The 18,891-nt window shown below is 41.2% G+C and overlaps 1 protein-coding gene across 2 annotated transcripts in view; it reads left to right on the top strand.

The window, feature by feature from the left end:
• Positions 1 to 4,282: 4,282 nt before the first annotated feature.
• EFCAB14 (EF-hand calcium binding domain 14) overlaps positions 4,283 to 18,891 on the top strand; it is a 46,415-nt gene continuing 31,806 nt past the window's right edge. For both annotated transcript variants that reach the window (XM_010347380.3, XM_003936875.4), the window contains exons 1-3: positions 4,283 to 5,491; positions 6,959 to 7,107; positions 16,687 to 16,832. In XM_010347380.3, coding sequence (XP_010345682.1) covers positions 5,307 to 5,491; positions 6,959 to 7,107; positions 16,687 to 16,832 — 480 coding nt within the window. In that variant the 5' untranslated portion in view covers positions 4,283 to 5,306. The remainder of the gene's footprint in view (positions 5,492 to 6,958; positions 7,108 to 16,686; positions 16,833 to 18,891) is intronic.

Here is an 18,891-nt window from a genome sequence, read left to right as displayed (position 1 = left end):
TCGAAAATTCCACTCATACCTCTCTGCAACACTGCCCACGTATGTAGTCATCACATATTTACTGGGTCATTGTTATTTAGGAGAATACCTCTGGGCTAGACACTTAAAAACAAATCAAATACATGCCCAAGCTTAGCCAGAGTATCCTTAGACAAGGGCAGTGTAATTGCCTCAATAAGAATGTGGGCATAAAAATTATCTTAAGTGACTTTCTTCCAAGTAGCTCAAAGCACTTTGCTTTACATTCCATTTACATCTGATGACTTCCCAATTGATATTTCAGTCCCCAGCCTGTGCCCAGAGAACTCTCAATGGGTATACCAAACAGCCTCTATTTAAATAGTGGAAATAAAAGACCTAAGACGGACCATAGCTACTAAAACAGGATACCAAGATGCAAATGCCTGGCTCGAATGGATTAAATATGCCGTCCGCGTTTTTAATAAAAGCAACGGTTAGACTTGTGCACACAGTAGGCCAGAGGGCCAGATTGTTCCCTTTACACTAGAATGGTCCTCGAATCAAACAGACATGGAGTGCAGCTCTTTTTCGAGATTCCACCACCTGGGATAATGAATTGTGCCAAGCTCTTTCTCTGCTATTTTCTGAAGTTCAGCATCCTGCGGGTCAGCCCCCAAGGGCCATACAGACTCCATCTCCCAAAGCAAAGTTCGCCTCATGTCTCTCACAACAAGGGGAGAATTTAGTGTTCCTTGGAAACTAAACAGGATGCAGTGAAGTCAGGCACTTCCAACAGCTGACCCATCAGTCTGCCCTTATTCATCCCCAAGCGGATGTATGGTGGTATTGTGGAGGACTTTACTGGTCACGCTGCCAAACAATTGGATCAGTACTTGTGCTCTAGTTCAACTGGCTAGCCCTTTTACCCTGCCATCTCATCAACCAGAAACAGAGAAAATACAACATCGGCAAATAAGAGAAGCCTCAAAAGCAGCAGTCCCTTATGGGTCTTTTGATTCCCACATCTATTTAGATGCCATTGGAGTTCCTTGAAGAATACCAGAAAAATTTAAAGCCAGGAATCAAATACTGCAGGATTTGAGTCAATGTTGTTTTGGTGGGCAACAATTAATAAAAATGTAGATTTGATAAACTACAATTATTATAGCCAGCAGCGATTTGTTTCATCTATTGATACAAAGATGCTGTTAAAGGAATAGCTGAATGTTTAAGATCCGCTAGTCAAATAACCTGGGAGAACAGGATAGCTTTAGATATGATATTAGCAGAAAAAGGTGGTGTTTGTGTTATGATCAAAACTCAGTGTTGCACCTTTATCCCAAACAACACTGCTCCCAATGGAAGCCTAACAAAAGCCCTCCAAGGGCTTACTGCCTTATCAAACGAGTTAGCAAAAAATTCTGGCATTAACAACTCTATTTCAAATTGGCTCTAAAGTTGGTTTGGGCAATGGAAAGAGACCATAGCCTCAATTCTTACTTCTTTAGCAACTGTAATAAGTATACTCCTTCTTGTTGGGTGCTGTATTATACTGTGAATCCAAGGGCTAGTACAAAGATCAGTAAACACAGAACTTACTAAAATCTCCTCAAACCCTCCCCAAACGTATTCAGAAAAGTTACTTCTCGTAGAAAGTCAAACAGAGGCCAGGCACAGTAGCTCAAGCCTGTAATCCCAGCACTTTGGGAGGCCGAGGCAGGTGGATCACGAGGGCAAGAGATTGAGACCATCCTGGTGAACTTGGTGAAACCCTGTCTCTACTAAAAATACAAAAAAATAGCTGGGCATGGTGGCGTGTGCCTGTAATCCCAGCTACTCAGGAGGCTGAGGCAGGAGCATTGCTTGAACGCAGGAGGCGGAGGTTGCGGTGAGCCGAGATCACGCCATTGCACTCCAGCCTGGGTAACAAGAGCGAAACTCTGTCTCAAAAAAAAAAAAAAAAAAGTCAAACAGAACAGCTGAGTCAAGATATGTTAAACAAGTATGAAGAGGAACCATAAAGTAAAAGACGAGGAAAATTGTGGGAAATAGAAAAGTTCCTCTTCGAAGTTTCCTTTCTTGTTTAAGAAAAATTGATGTGTTAGAAATAATAGTTTGTTTTAAAAACTTTCTTCAAAAGCCCTCTTGCTTTTTCTGCTAGAAGCCCTATCCTATCTAGCTGTTAGACATGTTAACAGGCACGTAGTACATTCTATGTCCTTGTGTTTTAACCAACATATCTGTGCTGGACATGCTCACAGGTATGTTCCAGCTCACAGGCTATGCCCCTTCCTTGTTTGGACTTCCTTTTTTTTTTTTTTTTTCTCCATTGCTTTTACCTGTTTTAAAAAGTTTCAAGTTATTAGCCAATCAGATTTTAGTTTAAATTGTGAGGTCTGGCTCCAGCCAATGGAGATCAGACACAGCAGTAAGAACAAACCCAAATCCATAAGAAATAAATATGTCTGCTTTCCTTTGTTCATTGTACCCTCCTGACAAGATTGCTAACGAGAGTACCCTTTCTGCAGAAAGTAAAAAAAAAAAAAAAAAAAAAAAAAAAAATGCTTCACTAAGAGATCCTTTGTCCCAGTACTAATTTTTCTTTGCAACACCAAAAAGAAAAATTTTATACATAACATTGAATTGGCTTCTCAAGCCTGTCCCAAACCTGGTCTTCCCCATCTCAATAGATAGCAATTCTCTGCTTCCAGTTTTTCCACCTCCAAACCCTGGAGTTATCCATGATGTCTCGTCTCTTCACAGCTTTCTTCTAATCTATCAGCAAAAAATTGTCAGCTCTATTTTCAAGGAGCATCCAGAATGCTCTCCATTTCCACTACTGCCTCTCTAACCTATCAGCATCATCTGTAGCTTGACTGTAACAAACTGCTCTCCTGTGTTCCTCACTCTCCCCCACCTTTTTCTACAAGGTAGCCAAAGTGACTTTTTTTTTTGAGACAGTCTTGCTCTGTTGCCCAGGCTGGAGTGCAGTGGCTAGAGTTCAGTGGCGTGATCTCAACTCGCTGCAACCTCCACCTACCAGGTTCAAGCATTTCTCCTGCTTCAGCCTACCAAGCAGCTGGGATTACAAGTTCACATCACCACGCACAGCTAATTTTTGTATTTTTAATAGAGACGGGGTTTCACCATGTTGGCCAGGATGGTCTCGATCTCCTGACCTCATGCTCCATCTGCCTCGGCCCCCCAAAGTGCTAGTATTACAGGTGTGAGCCACTGCGCCCCACCCAGTGATTTTTTTTAAATAAATAAAAAAGCCAGAGTATGCCGCCTCTCAGCTTAAAGCTCCCAGTACTTTCCCAAAGTCGTTCAGTGATCCATAAAGCAGGCTCTAAAGCTCTGGCCTCTGATGTTTCTCTGACCTCATTTTCTACCACTCTGCTCCTTGCTCTTCTGGTCCAGCCACACCAGGTCTTCCTGATCACTCCTTCCTGCCACTGCACAGCTCATTCCCTTTCCTCCTCTGATAATCTGACTATATGTTCCCTTTTCACAGAGGCACTCCCCATCACCTGACCATGTTTCAGTTTTCCTCATAACACTTATCACCTCCTGACATGTAATGTGTTTGCCTACTGTTGCTCTCCTCCCACTGGAGTATAAACTGCAGGAATATATTGGCAGATAAGATACAGGATGCTCAGTTAAACTTGAATTTCACATATACAACGAATAATTTTTTAGTATGAGGATGTCCCAGATGTTGCATGGGATATCTTAGCGCTAAAAAAAAATTGTTTGCTGTTTATCTGAAATTCAAACTTTACTGGGTGTCCTACATTTTTATTTGCTAAATCTGGCTACTCTATACAGGAAGACAAGGACCCTGGTTATTTTGTTCATGGCTGTATTCCCAGAGCTAGAACAGCTCCTGACACGTAGTAAGCTCTTAATAAATAATTATTGATTGAATGAATGTGTTCATTAATGTGAAGCGCTCCTAAACTTTTAATAAACAGCCTGTGTGTGAGTCAGAGAGGCGGAGCCTCGGGCTTGGTTAGTCAGTTCACACCTGGGGGCCTGGGCGGCCGATGAACTTTCGAAGTAGGTCGAACAGCTGGGAGCTTTGCGTGCCCCGCCCGCGTTCCGCTGGATGCAGGACTCCACCTGGCTCAGGTGAGCAGCAGGTCCCGGTGGCCCCCCTGAGAGGGTGGGGCCACCCTAACCCGCAGGTGCGACCCAGCCCTCTCCAGAGAAAGGTCCCTTTAACGCCCAACGTCTCCGCCCCGACTTGCGCCCCGGCGTGACGTCACCCAGCGAGTGACCAATGGGGGTGCAGCTTACTGGCAAGCGGCGCCGGCGGCCGCTGCCAAAAGGGGAAGTGATCTGGGGCAGGAGCGATGGCCCGGGTCTGGAGCCCGCGGCCGCCGCCGCCTCCACCACCGCCACCAAAAACAACTTGTCGGGAGCAGCCGCGGCCGCGGCCGGAGCCGGAGCAGGGGCCGGAGTCGCGGCTGGAGTGGTGTCTGCGCGTGTGAGTGGCTGAGAGTTGCCCCTGCAGGAGACCTCAAACTCCGGACGGGAGCGCTTGCGGTCGCCAGCGGCACCGCGTCCCCAGGCCCAGACAGCTGGGCGCGGGTCCCGCAGGTGCGGGACTGGCTTCTCTCAAGCCGAGCCCTTCTAGCCAGGCTCCGAATCTTCCACGGCCTCGGGCCTCCTTCATTTTCAGGACAGAGGCCGGAGAACGGTGGTCATCACACACCCCAGCCGGCTTCCTGACCCGGGCATTTTCTGTGCGGCCAAGCAGTGTTCTGGTTGTAGCTGCAGGGAGCCCCGTCCTGCCACCACCTCTCCAGCCAGGAAGAAACCGACGCTTTCCCACGTTCTTGCTGTGCACCTCCCCACTCTTCCCATTCAAGAACAAGTTTCTCTTCACTCTGCATTAGAAATTCTGCCCCGGACGTTCAAAACACTTATTTTGTGTGCCCTTCCCCAGCTTCTGGAGCACCCTTAGAAGTATTGCCTACTTAATCAGCGCTGAGAATCCTTAAATTTTTACTTGGCTTTCTTCACCCTTTGGGAAATAAAGGTCCCTTTCCACCCTCTTTACTAACACTCTGCGCCCAAAGCGTTATCCCTTGGGGTCGCCAGCTCCTTGGCCATTTCTACCTGACTTCCCACACCCATCTGAGTTCCAGTTTTCTTTGGGCTCCAATCTCCAGTCCCTGGCGGATCTGGTCAGTCCCACCCCTAGGTGGGAGTGACCAGGGGGCTCTGGCCCAAGATCCCCAACCCTGGAAGGCAGCTCCAAGGCAGGAAGAGAATTGGGCGTCGGGTACGAACCTGGCAGCTCAGGAGTCGGGGCTCCACTCACTCCACACAAGAAGATGAAAAAGCGCAAAGAGCTCAATGCATTGATTGGTTTGGCTGGAGACAGCCGGAGAAAGAAGCCCAAGAAAGGGCCAAGCAGTCACCGCCTGCTTCGCACTGAGCCTCCTGACTCAGACTCTGAGTCCAGCTCCGAGGAGGAAGAGGAATTTGGTGTGGTTGGAAATCGCTCTCGCTTTGCCAAGTGAGTAGTGGTGAAAGGTGGAATGGGGAGAAGGCATCTCTGCACAACCAAGGAGTCACATTGACAGGAAGGAGAAAGGAAGTCCTTGGGGGGGGTGGGGGGAAAGAGTGTAGGCTTTGGAAGTCAAAGAGGGAAAAATGGTTTTAGGGAGAAGGTAAGTTCAGATCTTGAATGAAGAATAAGTTGGAGATCTGTCTTTAGGTGTAGAAAGAAAAGCTCCAAATCTGAAGTGGAAATGTGGACTTGGAGAATGTGCCAAGAGCCCAGGGAGCCCTAAAGAAGCAAAGAATGGAGACAGAGGAGCAGAGAAGCTTTGGGCACTAGATCTTTTAAAACAATATAGAACAAAGGAGAAGCAGGGACTTTAAGACTGCAAATTATTTCGTTTTTGTACTTTCAATGAGTCTGAATATTGGTGATGGTGAAATATGGTGAGGGATATACTGTAGGAAGTATGAGCTTTGAGAGTGGGTGGTGGGGGCAAAAGAAGAGGCATCATTTTCCCTAGCCGTTCATAGGTGGAGAACGGCTTGATTTTCCACTAGACAAATCAAGTAGTAAGATTTGAGGACTTTGGGATTGGGGCTCAGAGTGGGAAAGGACTAAAGTGAACTTTAAAAACGCCCTTGGACCCTCTCGGAACATACTAAAAGAAAAGAGGATTCTGGTGAGGTTGTGGAATTAAGGGTTAGGCAGAAGGTTGGGTGCTGACATTGAGTGTTTAAAATGTTTAAAATGTCTTATTTTGTTAAAGTAAGAGTTTGATTTCTAATGAGCTTTGTCAGCTTAGGTTGTTAAGGGCAATCCTGGGTTTGGGTTATGAAGTTATGATGAAGTGTTACCTTCATCAGAAGGTACCCGGAGTACTTACCCTGCTAAGTTAGTTTAGACCTTGAAAGTTGGTTGATGTTTTGTATGAAATCTAGCCCCTTTTGTGTTTCCTTACTTCCGAGCCAATATGCTAGAATACACCAGGTGTCCACTTAAAGCTACAGATCCCTCTTCCGTTTCTTTTACAGTAAAACTTGGTTAAAGGTTTATAAAGTTTCAGTAAACTGAAACAAGGTTCCCCAGAGTGAGTGAGTGAGTATGTATTTGAGAGAGAGAAATCAATAGGTAAATTACAGTGCAGTGATGGAATTGCAGAGAAACCTTGGTCTTCACAGTTTTGTGACCTCAGCTTGTATTCAAAGACTTCCCTCCTGATGATGACAGCTGTAGTGCCCTTAGGTTCTTCCTTTTACCCACAGGAACTCCTTTTGTTTTATGTGACGTTTGAAACCTTTGTGCCCAGTAGATGGACCCTTCATAGGTCATATTATTTATTCATTTAAGTGCATTACCCTGCCTCCCCTGGTTAATTCATTTAGTGGAAATACTTGGATGGCAAAACATGTGTACTATTTCTAATAAAGCCATACTCATAATCACTTTTGTACTCATGGTTGAATTTGTCCTTTTGAGCAGGGGAGACTATTTACGATGCTGCAAGATCTGTTACCCGCTCTGTGGTTTTGTCATCCTTGCTGCCTGTGTTGTGGCCTGTGTTGGCTTGGTGTGGATGCAGGTTGCTCTCAAGGAGGATCTGGATGCCCTCAAGGAAAAATTTCGAACAAGTAGGTGGTCACTCTTTTGTTTTTTTTTTTGTTTTTTTTTTTTTTTTAAGACAGAGTCTCACTCTGTCGCCCAGGCTGGGATCCAGTCGTGTGATCTCAGCTCACTGCAACCTCCGTCTTCTGGGTTCAAGCAATTCTTGTGCCTCAGCCTTCCAAGTAGCTGGGATTACAGGTGTGAGCCACTGCACCCAGCAGTGGTCACTCTTCTCAGAGTGTAATCTTGGACTTCTCTGCAGGTTCTGGGACAAAATCAACTGTGCTAACCTAAGAGTTTCACCCATTCTAGTGAAACAATTATACATTCCTCTCCATATTCTTATCCTCTTTCTGAGCTGTCTGCTTGAACGTTGTAACACTTAATTGTTTTTAAACTCACAAACAAAAGACAATGCTTGTGCACCAGCAGGACAAGTAGCATCTGAAATAATGGCATTGCAGTCAATGCTTAGAGTGCAGAAGGCAAGAGACTCCTACCCTTAGGTAGGTAACCTCTATAGCCTCCATCTCCCCAAGTATAAACTGGCAATGACAGCACTGGGCTATTCCTTCCACTTCACAGGGCCATTTGAGAAAGAATGTGGGAGCATCTGTCAAACAGTTACCTCTTGAGAAAAACCAAATAGGAGCATAGGAATGGACAATAATAAGAATAGCTAACATTTATGTAAGGCCTACTGTGCGCCAAGTTTCAAATCATTTTCTTTCCAAGATAATCCTGTGAGATGAGTATTATTTTTAGTATTTTATGCTTTTAGAAGGATTAAGTAATTTGTTCAGTGATTAAGTTTGACAGAGCTGAGCTTCCTCTTGCCCCTTGCTACCCAAGTTCACATTTATAGCACTGCTATCTGCACCACTGTTCCCAGTGGCTTTGTAAGCCCACACACATTTCTTCAAGTGCCTACAGATCTTTTTGATATCAACTTGGTGACTAATCTAAAAGAAGTTTAGTAGAAGAAACAGGAAGAACTGGTTTTCTGCGTACTTATCAGTTTTCAAGCTTAGAGCAAGGACTGATAGATTTCTCTCCTTAGCTGTGCTTATGCTAGTAACATGATCTGTTTCAAGAAAAAAACGTTGACATACCATTAATGAGTGTTACCATTTTAAAGTTTCAGGAAACCTTTGTGATTCTTTGAAATAAGTTACATATTTATGAAGGGCTTACAACAACCATACCTATACCTTGAACACTATGCAACTGAGTGAGTTTTACAGTTTAAGGAGCTTTTCAAGTCACAGAGTTTTGTATATTCTAAATTGTAAAGTTGTATTTTACACGTCCAAATTACTTTTTCATTTCTTTTGTGGTTTGTTGTTGTTGTTGTTGTTGTTGTTGTTTTTGAAATAGGGTCTTGCTCTGTCCCCCAAGCCAGAGTGCAGTGGCATCTGGCTTATTGCAGCCTTGACCTCATGGGCTCAAGCAGTCCTCCCATGTCAGCACCCCACACTCCCACCCCCAACCCCAGTAGCTGAAACTATAGACATGCACCACATTCTGCTAGTTTTTGTATGTTTGTAGAAGACAAGGTTTCACTATGTTACCCAGGCTGGTCTCAAACTCCTGGGTTCAAGTGATCTGCCTGCCTCAGCCTCCCAAAGTGCTGGGATTACAAGTGTGAGCCACTGTGCTCGACCCAAATTACTTTTTCCAAAAGATGTGTTTGCATAGTAGCTCCAACCAGATTTTTTTTTTTTTTTTTTTTTTTTTTTTTTTTTGGAGACGGAGTTTCGCTCTTGTTGCCCAGGCTGGAGTGCAATGGCATGATCTCGGCTCACCGCAACCTCCGCCTCCTGGGTTCAGGCAATTCTCCTGCCTCAGCCTCCTGGGTAGCTGGGATTACAGGCACACGCCACAATGCCCAGCTAATTTTTAGTATTTTTAGTAGAGACGGGGTTTTCACCATGTTGACCAGGATGGTCTCGATCTCTCGACCTCGTGATCCACCTACCTCGGCCTCCCAAAGTGCTGGGATTACAGGCTTGAGCCACCGCGCCCGGCCTCCAACCAGATTTAATATAATTTTTTTTTTTTTTTTTTGGTAGCAATACTGAAATTTTTGGCTCTAGGTTTCGATGGTTAATCTTCTAAGCAAAGGAACCAGTTTCAACTTAATCACAAATACCCTAACCTTAATAGCATGAGCACACCAGGAAACTGACCACAAGGTTTTCTCAAGGTCATAAAGAAATCTGACTCCAGAACTGGAATTAAAGTTCTTCCCATCTTTTTTTTTTTTTTGAGACGGAGTTTCGCTCTTGTTACCCAGGCTGGAGTGCAATGGCGCGATCTCGGCTCACCGCAACCTCCGCCTCCCAGGTTCAGGCAATTCTCCTGCCTCAGCCTCCTGAGTAGCTGGGATTACAGGCACGCACCACCATGCCCAGCTAATTTTTTGTATTTTTAGTAGAGACGGGGTTTCACCATGTTGACCAGGATGGTCTCGATCTCTCGACCTCATGATCCACCCACCTTGGCCTCCCAAAGTGCTGGGATTACAGGCTTGAGCCACCGCGTCTGGCCTTCTTCCCATCTTAAGCCTAGAAGATTACAATATCCTTACTTTCCCATCTGAAACTTAGAAGATTACAATATCTCAGCTTCTCTTGGCTGCCTACAGTTACTCAAGTTTTGAACCCAACCTAAGAACAGCTAATCTTTAGTGTGTTAATGATGTTTCTAGAGATGTTACTTTAAAAAGAAAATATTAAAATACTAACATTGGTTTTATTCTGTGTTTCTGATTCTGGGGATGGAATTCAGTATGCCACAATCCTCTGCCAGAATCCTAGCCTGGATTACCAATTTTCAAAGTATGGTATAAGAAACGTACCCTGTAGTTATTTTTCCTCCTTTATATTTGTCCTCGAAGTATTGCATAGTGTCTTTACGGCCAATTTTTTCTTTGTAAGTAGTAATCATAACTTGGAAATTAGGTTCTCAGAAACAGTATGTATAAATAACCACTGAAGACACCTATCTGTGCTGTCATCTCTTTGTAGTTAATTGGGTCCCTTAACTACAGCCTTCTAGTTAGTTAGGCTTGTAGTTGAGCTATAGGCTTGTGCTATAGCTTGTTTTGATCACATATAGCAATTATTTATTTATATATTTCAAAACATTGCTCAATTCAGCCATTCAAAATTTAGCTGGGCATGGTGGTGCGTGCCTGTAGTCCCAGCTACTCGTGAGGCTGAGGCAGGGGAATCTCTTGAACCCGGGAGGCAAAGGTTGCAGTAAGCCAAGATTGCGCAACTACACTCCAGCGTGGCGACAGGGAAAGACTCCGTCTCAAAAAAAAAAAAAATAAATAAAGTAAGGCTTCTAAGAGTCAGCTGTTCCACTCTTAACTTTTTAAAAATAATGTGTTATTTTCTAGAAAAAAAATATATGACCATTTGAATAGTTGGGCTTTTGCTCCTTACTTGTAAGCAATAGAATTATATATATTGCAAAATCTAATACAGAACAAACAACCATCAATATAATGTATATATCTGGAACAAACAACCTTATAGCATATGGAATTCTGCATTTCTTTCTTGATCTGTACAATATCTTGATATTCCTTTTTCTGACTGGTCTGCACCCATGTTTATAGGATACCTATGTAATTTATACCTTAGCTGAGCTTTTCAGGTAATTTCTTTGGGAATGCAAACAAAGTACTACCTTTTAAGAATATAGTACTCGTACATGTAATAGACCTGGCAATCAGTCAACAAATATTAATTGAACACTTGTTAATACCAATCCCTGGAAATACTATACTGTCTTCAGGAGATGTCAAGAATTACAACCTGGACTGCAGACCCTGTATTCTACCACTGAGCCACATTCCCCTGGGACCCTGACTACATTTGTCAGCCAGCTAAATGAAGCAAATCTGAAATTGTCCGCCCAACTGTTTTGTTGGCTTTGATTTGCTATGATAGAAATGCCAGCACCTACAATGTCTTCCTGACACTGCAAAGCGGACTTCCTAAGGGAGGGTAGAGGATGGGGCATGGAGTAGTCAGTCCATAGGCTAAACCATTGTAGACTACTTACAATGGTTTAGAAGTTTGTTTTGTTTTGTTTTTGTGAGAACCAATATCTTGACTAAAGGGAACCAATCTTGTTAGTTTTTTGGGTTTTTTTTTGTTTTTGTTTTTTTTAAGATGGAGTTTCGCTCTTGTTGCCCAGGAGGACTGCAATGACACAATCTCAACTCACTGCAACCTCCACCTCCCAGGTTCAAGTGACTCTCCTGCCTCAGCCTCCTGAGTAGCTGGGACTACAGGCATGTGCCACCACACCCAGCTAATTTTTTGTATTTTTTTAAGTAGAGATGGAGTTTCACCTTGTTGGCCAGTCTAGTCTCAAACTCCTGACCTCAGGTGATTCATTTGTCTTGACCTCTCGAAGTGCTGGGATTACAGGCATGAACCACCACACCCTGCCTAAATGTATTTTTTTTTTTAATTTTTATTTCTTGTTTTTCAAGAAGACAGTGGGATTCACGAACTTGGATAAGACCACCTCCTTGTCTGGCTTTAATACCTTCTTGAGAAATCTAGAACCATTTAATTTTATTACAATAAATTTTCCAAAACACTTGCAAGGAAAGGACAAAGAATTGCTAAAATATCTGAAATAGAAAGCAAAGCAGATACGCTTGGCTTTTTTTTTTTCAAATATAAACTTGATAGTTAAGCTGAAAGTACTGACTGGCCCTGAAACTCTTAGTTCAGTATTCTTTTTTCCAAGACCAGATACTTCAAAAGAGCTCCACAATTATTCTAAGGACGATTCTATTCTCAACCATCCTTTTCTGTCACTCAGCTATGAAACACTTGAGTAAATGAAAAGAAATTTGGAAGAGTATAAATAAATTTGGACAGTATAAATAAAGCAGGCACCTCCTTTTCTGGCCATACAGACAAAGTAGTGACTTGATCATTTGGCATAGAACTTAAAAATGGTCTTGTGCTAATGAAGGCATTAGGGGATGTAGTTATCTGTTCTAAAGTACACCAGGAAAAGTACTGGTCCTAGGAACAGAAGGGTCGACTTTTTGAATTCTGGCTTTGCAAAACTGGCTGTAAAACTTAGACAAGTCACTTATTCTTTTTGAGCATTCATTTTCTCATCTATAAAATATAAAGATATATTTGTGCTACCAAAGCACTTTGGGCATTCCTCTGTCATAACATCAGTCACACTGTATAGTAATTCTGTGACCATGCCTGGCTCCCCACTAGACTGAGACCTTCAGGGTCTTTTGTATATACAGGTGCCCATGTAGGTTTGGGCACATGGTAGGGGCTTAATAACAAGTTGTTGAATAATTAATACATAATAGTTTATTGCAAACTGAAAAGACATTGTGTAAATATGAAATATTGCTGTCAGCATTATGTGTACGGTTTGACTGGTGGTATATGTTGGCATTTTTCCATTTCCTCATCAGAAAGATTAGGAAATCAAAAGAACTAAGTACATTCTTTTGGTCATTAACATACGAAATTTTAAATTATTGCTTTCTGTCTTGGAAAAACATGAATTAGTAATCATAAGTTGTTATTCGCTACACTTCCTCCCATTTATGTAATAGAAGTACTGATTCTTAAAGCATCTCTCCTAAAAAGCTCCAAACCAGATAATCATTGTGATCCCCTCTTGGCTCATACAGTCCTGAGGATCCAGAATATTTTCAGGGCCGGTCAGTTTTGTATGTTTATTAGTTAATCATTATAATCCAGGTTATTTATGTATTTGTCTATTTCCTCTTCCACTCCTACCTCCTAGTTCATGCACATAGACTGCAGAAAAGAGAGGCTTTGCCCCTTGCCCCTTTGGGGTACCTGAGTATGGCAGATGTTTGTTGGATGAGTTTTTCTTTATAACCTAACTGAAAATGTATAGGAAATTCAGGGAAATGAATTAATTTAGACTGGCTGGTAAAATGTTTTTACTGTATGAGATAGATATATTCCTGTAAACCATGTGTAAATTAAGTGCTGCATTTAAAGCACCTAGGAAACTACTAGGCAAAAGGAAATCCATATGTGGAAGAAACATTCACACCCCCATGTTTATTACAGCATTATTCACAATAGCCAAGCTATGGAATCAACCTAGGTGTCCAAGAGCAGATGGATAAAGAAAATGTAGTATATATATGCAGTGGAATACTATTCAGCCATAAAAAAGAATGAAATCCTGTCATTCTTTGCATTTATGGATGGAACTGAAAGACATTGTTAAGTGAAATGAGCTGGGAACAGAAAGCTAAACACTGCGTATTCTCATTCATATATGGAAGATAACAAAAGTTTATTTTGCTAGGTATGGTAACTCATGCCTGTAATCCCAACAACTAAGAGGCAGAGGCAGAAGGATCATTTGAGCTCAGGGGTTTGAGACCAGCCCAGGGAAGCGTAGCAAGCCACTATCTCTAAAAAAATTAAAAATAGCTGGGTGTGGTGCATGCTTGTAGTCCCAGCTATGCCAGAGGCTGAGGCAGAAGGATCACTTGAGCCTGGGAGTTTGAGGCTGCAGTGAGCTGTGATCATGCCACTGCCCTCCAGCCTGGGTAACAGAGAGAGACCTCATATCTAAACAAAATAAAAATAAAAATAAATTTTTTTAAAATTTGATTTTATAGAAGTAAAAACACAAAGAGGATACTAGAGGCTGAGAAGAGTAGGGGAAGAAGGGATAGGGAGAAATTTGTTAAAGGATGCAAAATTACAGCCTGTTAGGAGGAATAAGTTCTAGTGTTATGTACCACTGTAGCATGACTAGAGTTAACAAGAGGTAGTTGCAGATAGCTGTAAAGAGGATATCAAATATTTTTGACACAAAGAAATGATAAATGTTTGAGATGTTGGATACGCTAATCACTCTGATTGCTATACATTATATGTATGGAAACATCACTAGGTACCCTGTAATATGTAGTTAACAAGAGGTAGTTGCAAATAGCTGTAAGGAGGATATCAAATATTTTTGACACAAAGAAATGATAAATGTTTGAGATGTTGGATATGCTCATCACTCTGATTGCTATACATTATATGTATGGAAACATCACTAGGTACCCTGTAAATATGTACAATTAACACATATCAATTTTTTTTAAATGTTAAAGCACCTAGAAAACCTGTCATTATAATGAAATCCTTTGGCAAACATTTTTGAAAAATGAATAAATATTTCTCTTTTCATTCTGAATTTTCAATAGTGAGCTGGCTTAAAATAAGGATACCACCAACACTACTCATTTTGTGGGGGATTTTAATTGTTAAATGTGTTTCGTTTTTTTATTTGTTGAGGGTTTTTGTGTTTAACTTGATAGTATAACATTAAGTCCATTTCATACGCTACAATTATTTCACAGAACAAGCATTTGAACCCTTCTGTGTACCTGGCTCTGTGCTGGCTGCTGGAAATACATACCCAAGTTAGATCTAGTCTTTGTCCTCAAGCATCTCCCCATTTGATACAGGAGATAGATGAGTAAAGTTACAGCAGATGAGTAGAGTGTTAAGTGCGTGGTAGAATTTGCAGTAGTAAAGAGGCGCAGTGGTCTAAGGGTCCTGGCTGTTGGTGCTGAATCTTAAAAGTAATTAACTAGGCCGAAGTGTTAGAAATAAAGAAGAGACAAGCCAAGGGCATCTTCTGTTAGGCAGAAACCATAGCAGTGCAAGGGTCATGAGGCCTAAAAGGTTAGTGTGTCAGGAAGATCAGCTTGGCCACAAGTAGGCTGAAGAGGTAGGTAAAGTGTAGGGAATGTAATAGGAAGTTAAGCAAAGGCCAAATATTTATTCAGGTGATAGATATTTATTAAGTACTTAAAATATGTCAGGAGTATTCTAAGTGCTGACTGTGTGGAAGTGAACAAAACAGTCATGGAGCTTACATTTTAGAAGGTTATTTTATATGGGTTTTTTATGCCAGTTTTTCATTTTAAGGAAGCATATAATAACTAACCAGGCAGTCTGTGGCTTTAAAAAAAAAGAATGTACGTTTTATTCTAGAGGACCAGCCATTATTAATATTTTATTTTCTATGAAAAGGAAAAATGCTCTTTAAAGAAAGAAGAGAAAGCATTCTTTCAGGCCTCTACCTTTTAGCTGGCAAATCCCTAAACCATTCAGGAGCTATTGTTTCCCAAAAGAAAGGCCAGATATCACACTATACTTCACCTAGCATATTCGTTTATCTTCTGTTTCATTTTGAGTTTTGGGGTGGTTTAAGACTTAAGAAAATACTGTTTACTATTTATGAAAAAGATTAAAAATCTTAGTCCTCATAACAGCGTTTGAAAGATGGTAAGACTGCCCCCTTAAGCATTTAGATATATAACTTATAATCTCACCTTGAGCATTAATGGAATAAGGTTTATAAATCTTAGTTGACTAATTTAAAATCTTCTTAATTGAGTTGGTTAGGACCTAGCATTTATCATTTATTATATGCTTGACCAGCTGTGTTTAATGCTTTACAGCCATTTTCTCACTTAATATTAACAATCTTGTGAAGTATATTTTTTTAGTTTATATATGTATTTTTAATTATACTTTAAGTTCTGGGATACATGTGCAGATCTTGCAGGATTGTTACATAGGTATACACATGCCATGGTGGTTTGCTGCCTCCATCCCCCTGTCACTTACATTACGTATATCTCCCAGTGTTATCCCTCCCCAGTCTCCCCACCTGCTGCTATCTCTCCTCTAACCCCCCAGCCTCCTATAGACCCCAGTGTGTGATGTTCTACTCCCTGTGTCCATGTGTTCTCATTGTTCAACAATCGCCTGTGAGTGAGAACATGTGGTGTTTGGTTTTCTGTTCTTGTGTCAGTTTACTGAGAATGATGGTTTCCAGATTCATCTATGTGCCTGCAAAGTACATGAATTGATCCTTTTTTATGGCTGCATAGTATTCCATGTGGTATATGTGCCACATTTTCTTTATCCAGTCTATCATTGATGGGCATTTAGGTTGGTTCCAGGTCTTTGCTATTGTAAACAATACCATAATGAACATACATGTACATGCGTCTTTATAATAGAATGATTTATAATCCTTTGAGTATATACCCAGTAATGAGATTGCTGAGTCAAATGGTATTTCTATTTCTAGATCCTTGAGGAATCACCACACTGTCTTCAACAATGGTTGAACTAATTTACACTCCCACCAACAGTGTAAAAGCGTTCCTGTTTCTCCCTGTGAAGTATATTTTATCACTGTATTACAGATGAGGAAACTGAGCTCTAAGAATTTGAGTAATTTGCTCAAGATCAGAGTTAGCAAGTCACAGAGTTGAGACTCAAAGCCAACTCTTTGTGCTCACATTCTGTCATAATTTTTAGTTGGCTAGCTTTTAAAAGTTACATTGCCAATAGTGAAATAGCCCCGGTTAAAATGGCACTTTAGTGTGAAAGATACATATTTACATAAACGAAAGAACAATGTCAGAATTAACTTTTGTTCATCCATCTTTCCTACTGTTTGATCATTTTTTCATCTTAGGACCATGAGGGAACTGTATGCTACTTATGATTGGTCTTATTTTGTCTTTTCAGTGGAATCTAATCAGAAAAGCTCATTCCAAGAAATCCCTAAACTTAATGAAGAACTACTCAGCAAGCAAAAACAACTTGAGAAGATTGAATCTGGAGAGATGGGTTTGAACAAAGTCTGGATAAACATCACAGAAATGAATAAGCAGGTAGCAAAAGTTTGATTTTATTCCTGTGTAAGCTGTGAATGTTTGTTTGGTTGTTTAATGTGAATAGGGCATAGGGAATTGTAGGTACAGGGAATTCACTTCAGATTGTTTTACTTTTTGAAATGGGCTTTTGCATGCTGTGATCCCAACATGTTAAAGTCAGGTAAAATAGTTATGCATTTATCAAATATTTAAAATGTTAGCCCTTTGCAAAAGAAAATAATTCTGCTAAATACAGCATTTAAGAGAGAGTTGGAAGTTTTTTGAGTTACCTTTTCCTACAGAGTAGTGTAAGTGTCAAATAGAAAAGGAGTATCATCTAACCCCCAAGAAAAGTGGATAGCCCATTTTTATTAGCTAATTGTAAACTCATGATTAGCTAATGAGTTTATAGAATCTGGAAATCATCAACAATAGTCATTCTAAGAATAACTTAGGAACGGCTAGTGGAGTTGGTGAAATGCCTTAGTCAAATAAGCATAGGTAGAGCATACACTTTTCTAGCCCCTAAATTGACCAGAGTTCAGTGGGCATTGATTCCAGAAGTGGGACTCTGCCAGAGCAAAGGGCTTATTCTAAGGATGTTGATCAAGCATCTTGTATGTATAAGGATACCATATTTGTCACAGGGTAACTATAGCCCCGTCCCCAGTTTTTCTAGTTTAGTTAGGAAATGTATCTGCATAGAAAAGTCAAGTACCAGATGAATGATACACATGCAGAGTGCTTAAAAATAGATATTATCTTTCTTGGGGCTAAGAAGGTGTTGTCTTTTTCAGAGCAGAATCACACAGTTCAGAATGAGCCAGTAGTGAAAAGGAGCACTGTGCTAGAAGAAAATGCTTGCAAATATATCTGAAGCAACACCTTTCAGCAATGGTCCAGGAGTCAGGCAGTTCAGCACTTAAGACCAATGAATGATAAACAGTGTGGGGCAGTGGCTTCCAAACTTTTGCCTGGAACCCACAGTATAAAATGTTTCACATCATTACGTAATAAACATATACTGTACATACCTATTTGTAACTGAAATTAATGTTTCTGAAAAGTAGCTCACCCTTAATATGTATGGTGCCTATGCTACTTTCCATTCAGTTCTATTTAATTTTTCAGAGTTATTCATGAAATAATTGATGAGTTATAGCCCCTAGTATTTACTGTCTATCCTTTACACTTGAACTCTAAGTAATCGGAGAAAAGCAGGTATTCACCCCTTCTTTTTGCAAAATGGATAGGAGAAATCGACCTTGCCTACATTCACACAGCAGATTACATCAGGTGAAAGTAGACCACACTGAAGCACTGAAAGACAGTTAGCATCTCTCCCAGGGCAAACGGGATTCCATGTAAGTAGCCAGTTATGCAGTTTACCATTCTGAGAAGAAGGTGATACTGTTCAGCATGAAAAAGCAAAGTCAACTATCTATTTTTCATCTCACTCTTTTATTTTATTTTATTTTATTTTTTGAGACGGAGTTTCGCTCTTGTTACCCAGGCTGGAGTGCAATGGCGCCATCTCGGCTCACCGCAACCTCCGCCTCCCGGGTTCAGGCAATTCTCCTGCCTCAGCCTCCTGAGTAGCTGGGATTACAGGCACGTGCCACCATGCCCAGCTAATTTTTTGTATTTTTAGTAGAGACGGGGTTTCACCATGTTGACCAGGATGGTCTCTATCTCTCGACCTCGTGATCCACCCGCCTCGGCCTCCCAAAGTGCTGGGATTACAGGCGTGAGCCACCGCGCCCGGCCCATCTCATTCTTTTAAATTGACATTATAGGAAGAGTCAAAGGGGATATTGGTACATGGTGGGAGAACACACATAGATTTTCAAATCTTTGGTACCTATCTTGGTTTCTGACTTCTCTTTAACCAGGAAGCTAGACACAAAAGAATCATTTCATTCTTGGCCTGCCATTATTTTTAATGCAAGAAGCACCTGAGTAGGCAGATACAGTAAATCTCAGTGTCATTGATATGTTTTTGGAAACTGTGACTTTAAGTAAATGGCATATAATGAAACAAGTTTTATCATAGGCTAATTAATATAAACAAGAGTTA

The sequence above is a fragment of the Saimiri boliviensis genome, chromosome 11 (assembly GCF_048565385.1).
Source record: "Saimiri boliviensis isolate mSaiBol1 chromosome 11, mSaiBol1.pri, whole genome shotgun sequence".
Taxonomy (NCBI): domain Eukaryota; kingdom Metazoa; phylum Chordata; class Mammalia; order Primates; family Cebidae; genus Saimiri; species Saimiri boliviensis.
Note: the sequence above shows the minus strand (reverse complement) of the source record. Positions and strands in the feature narration are given on the sequence as shown.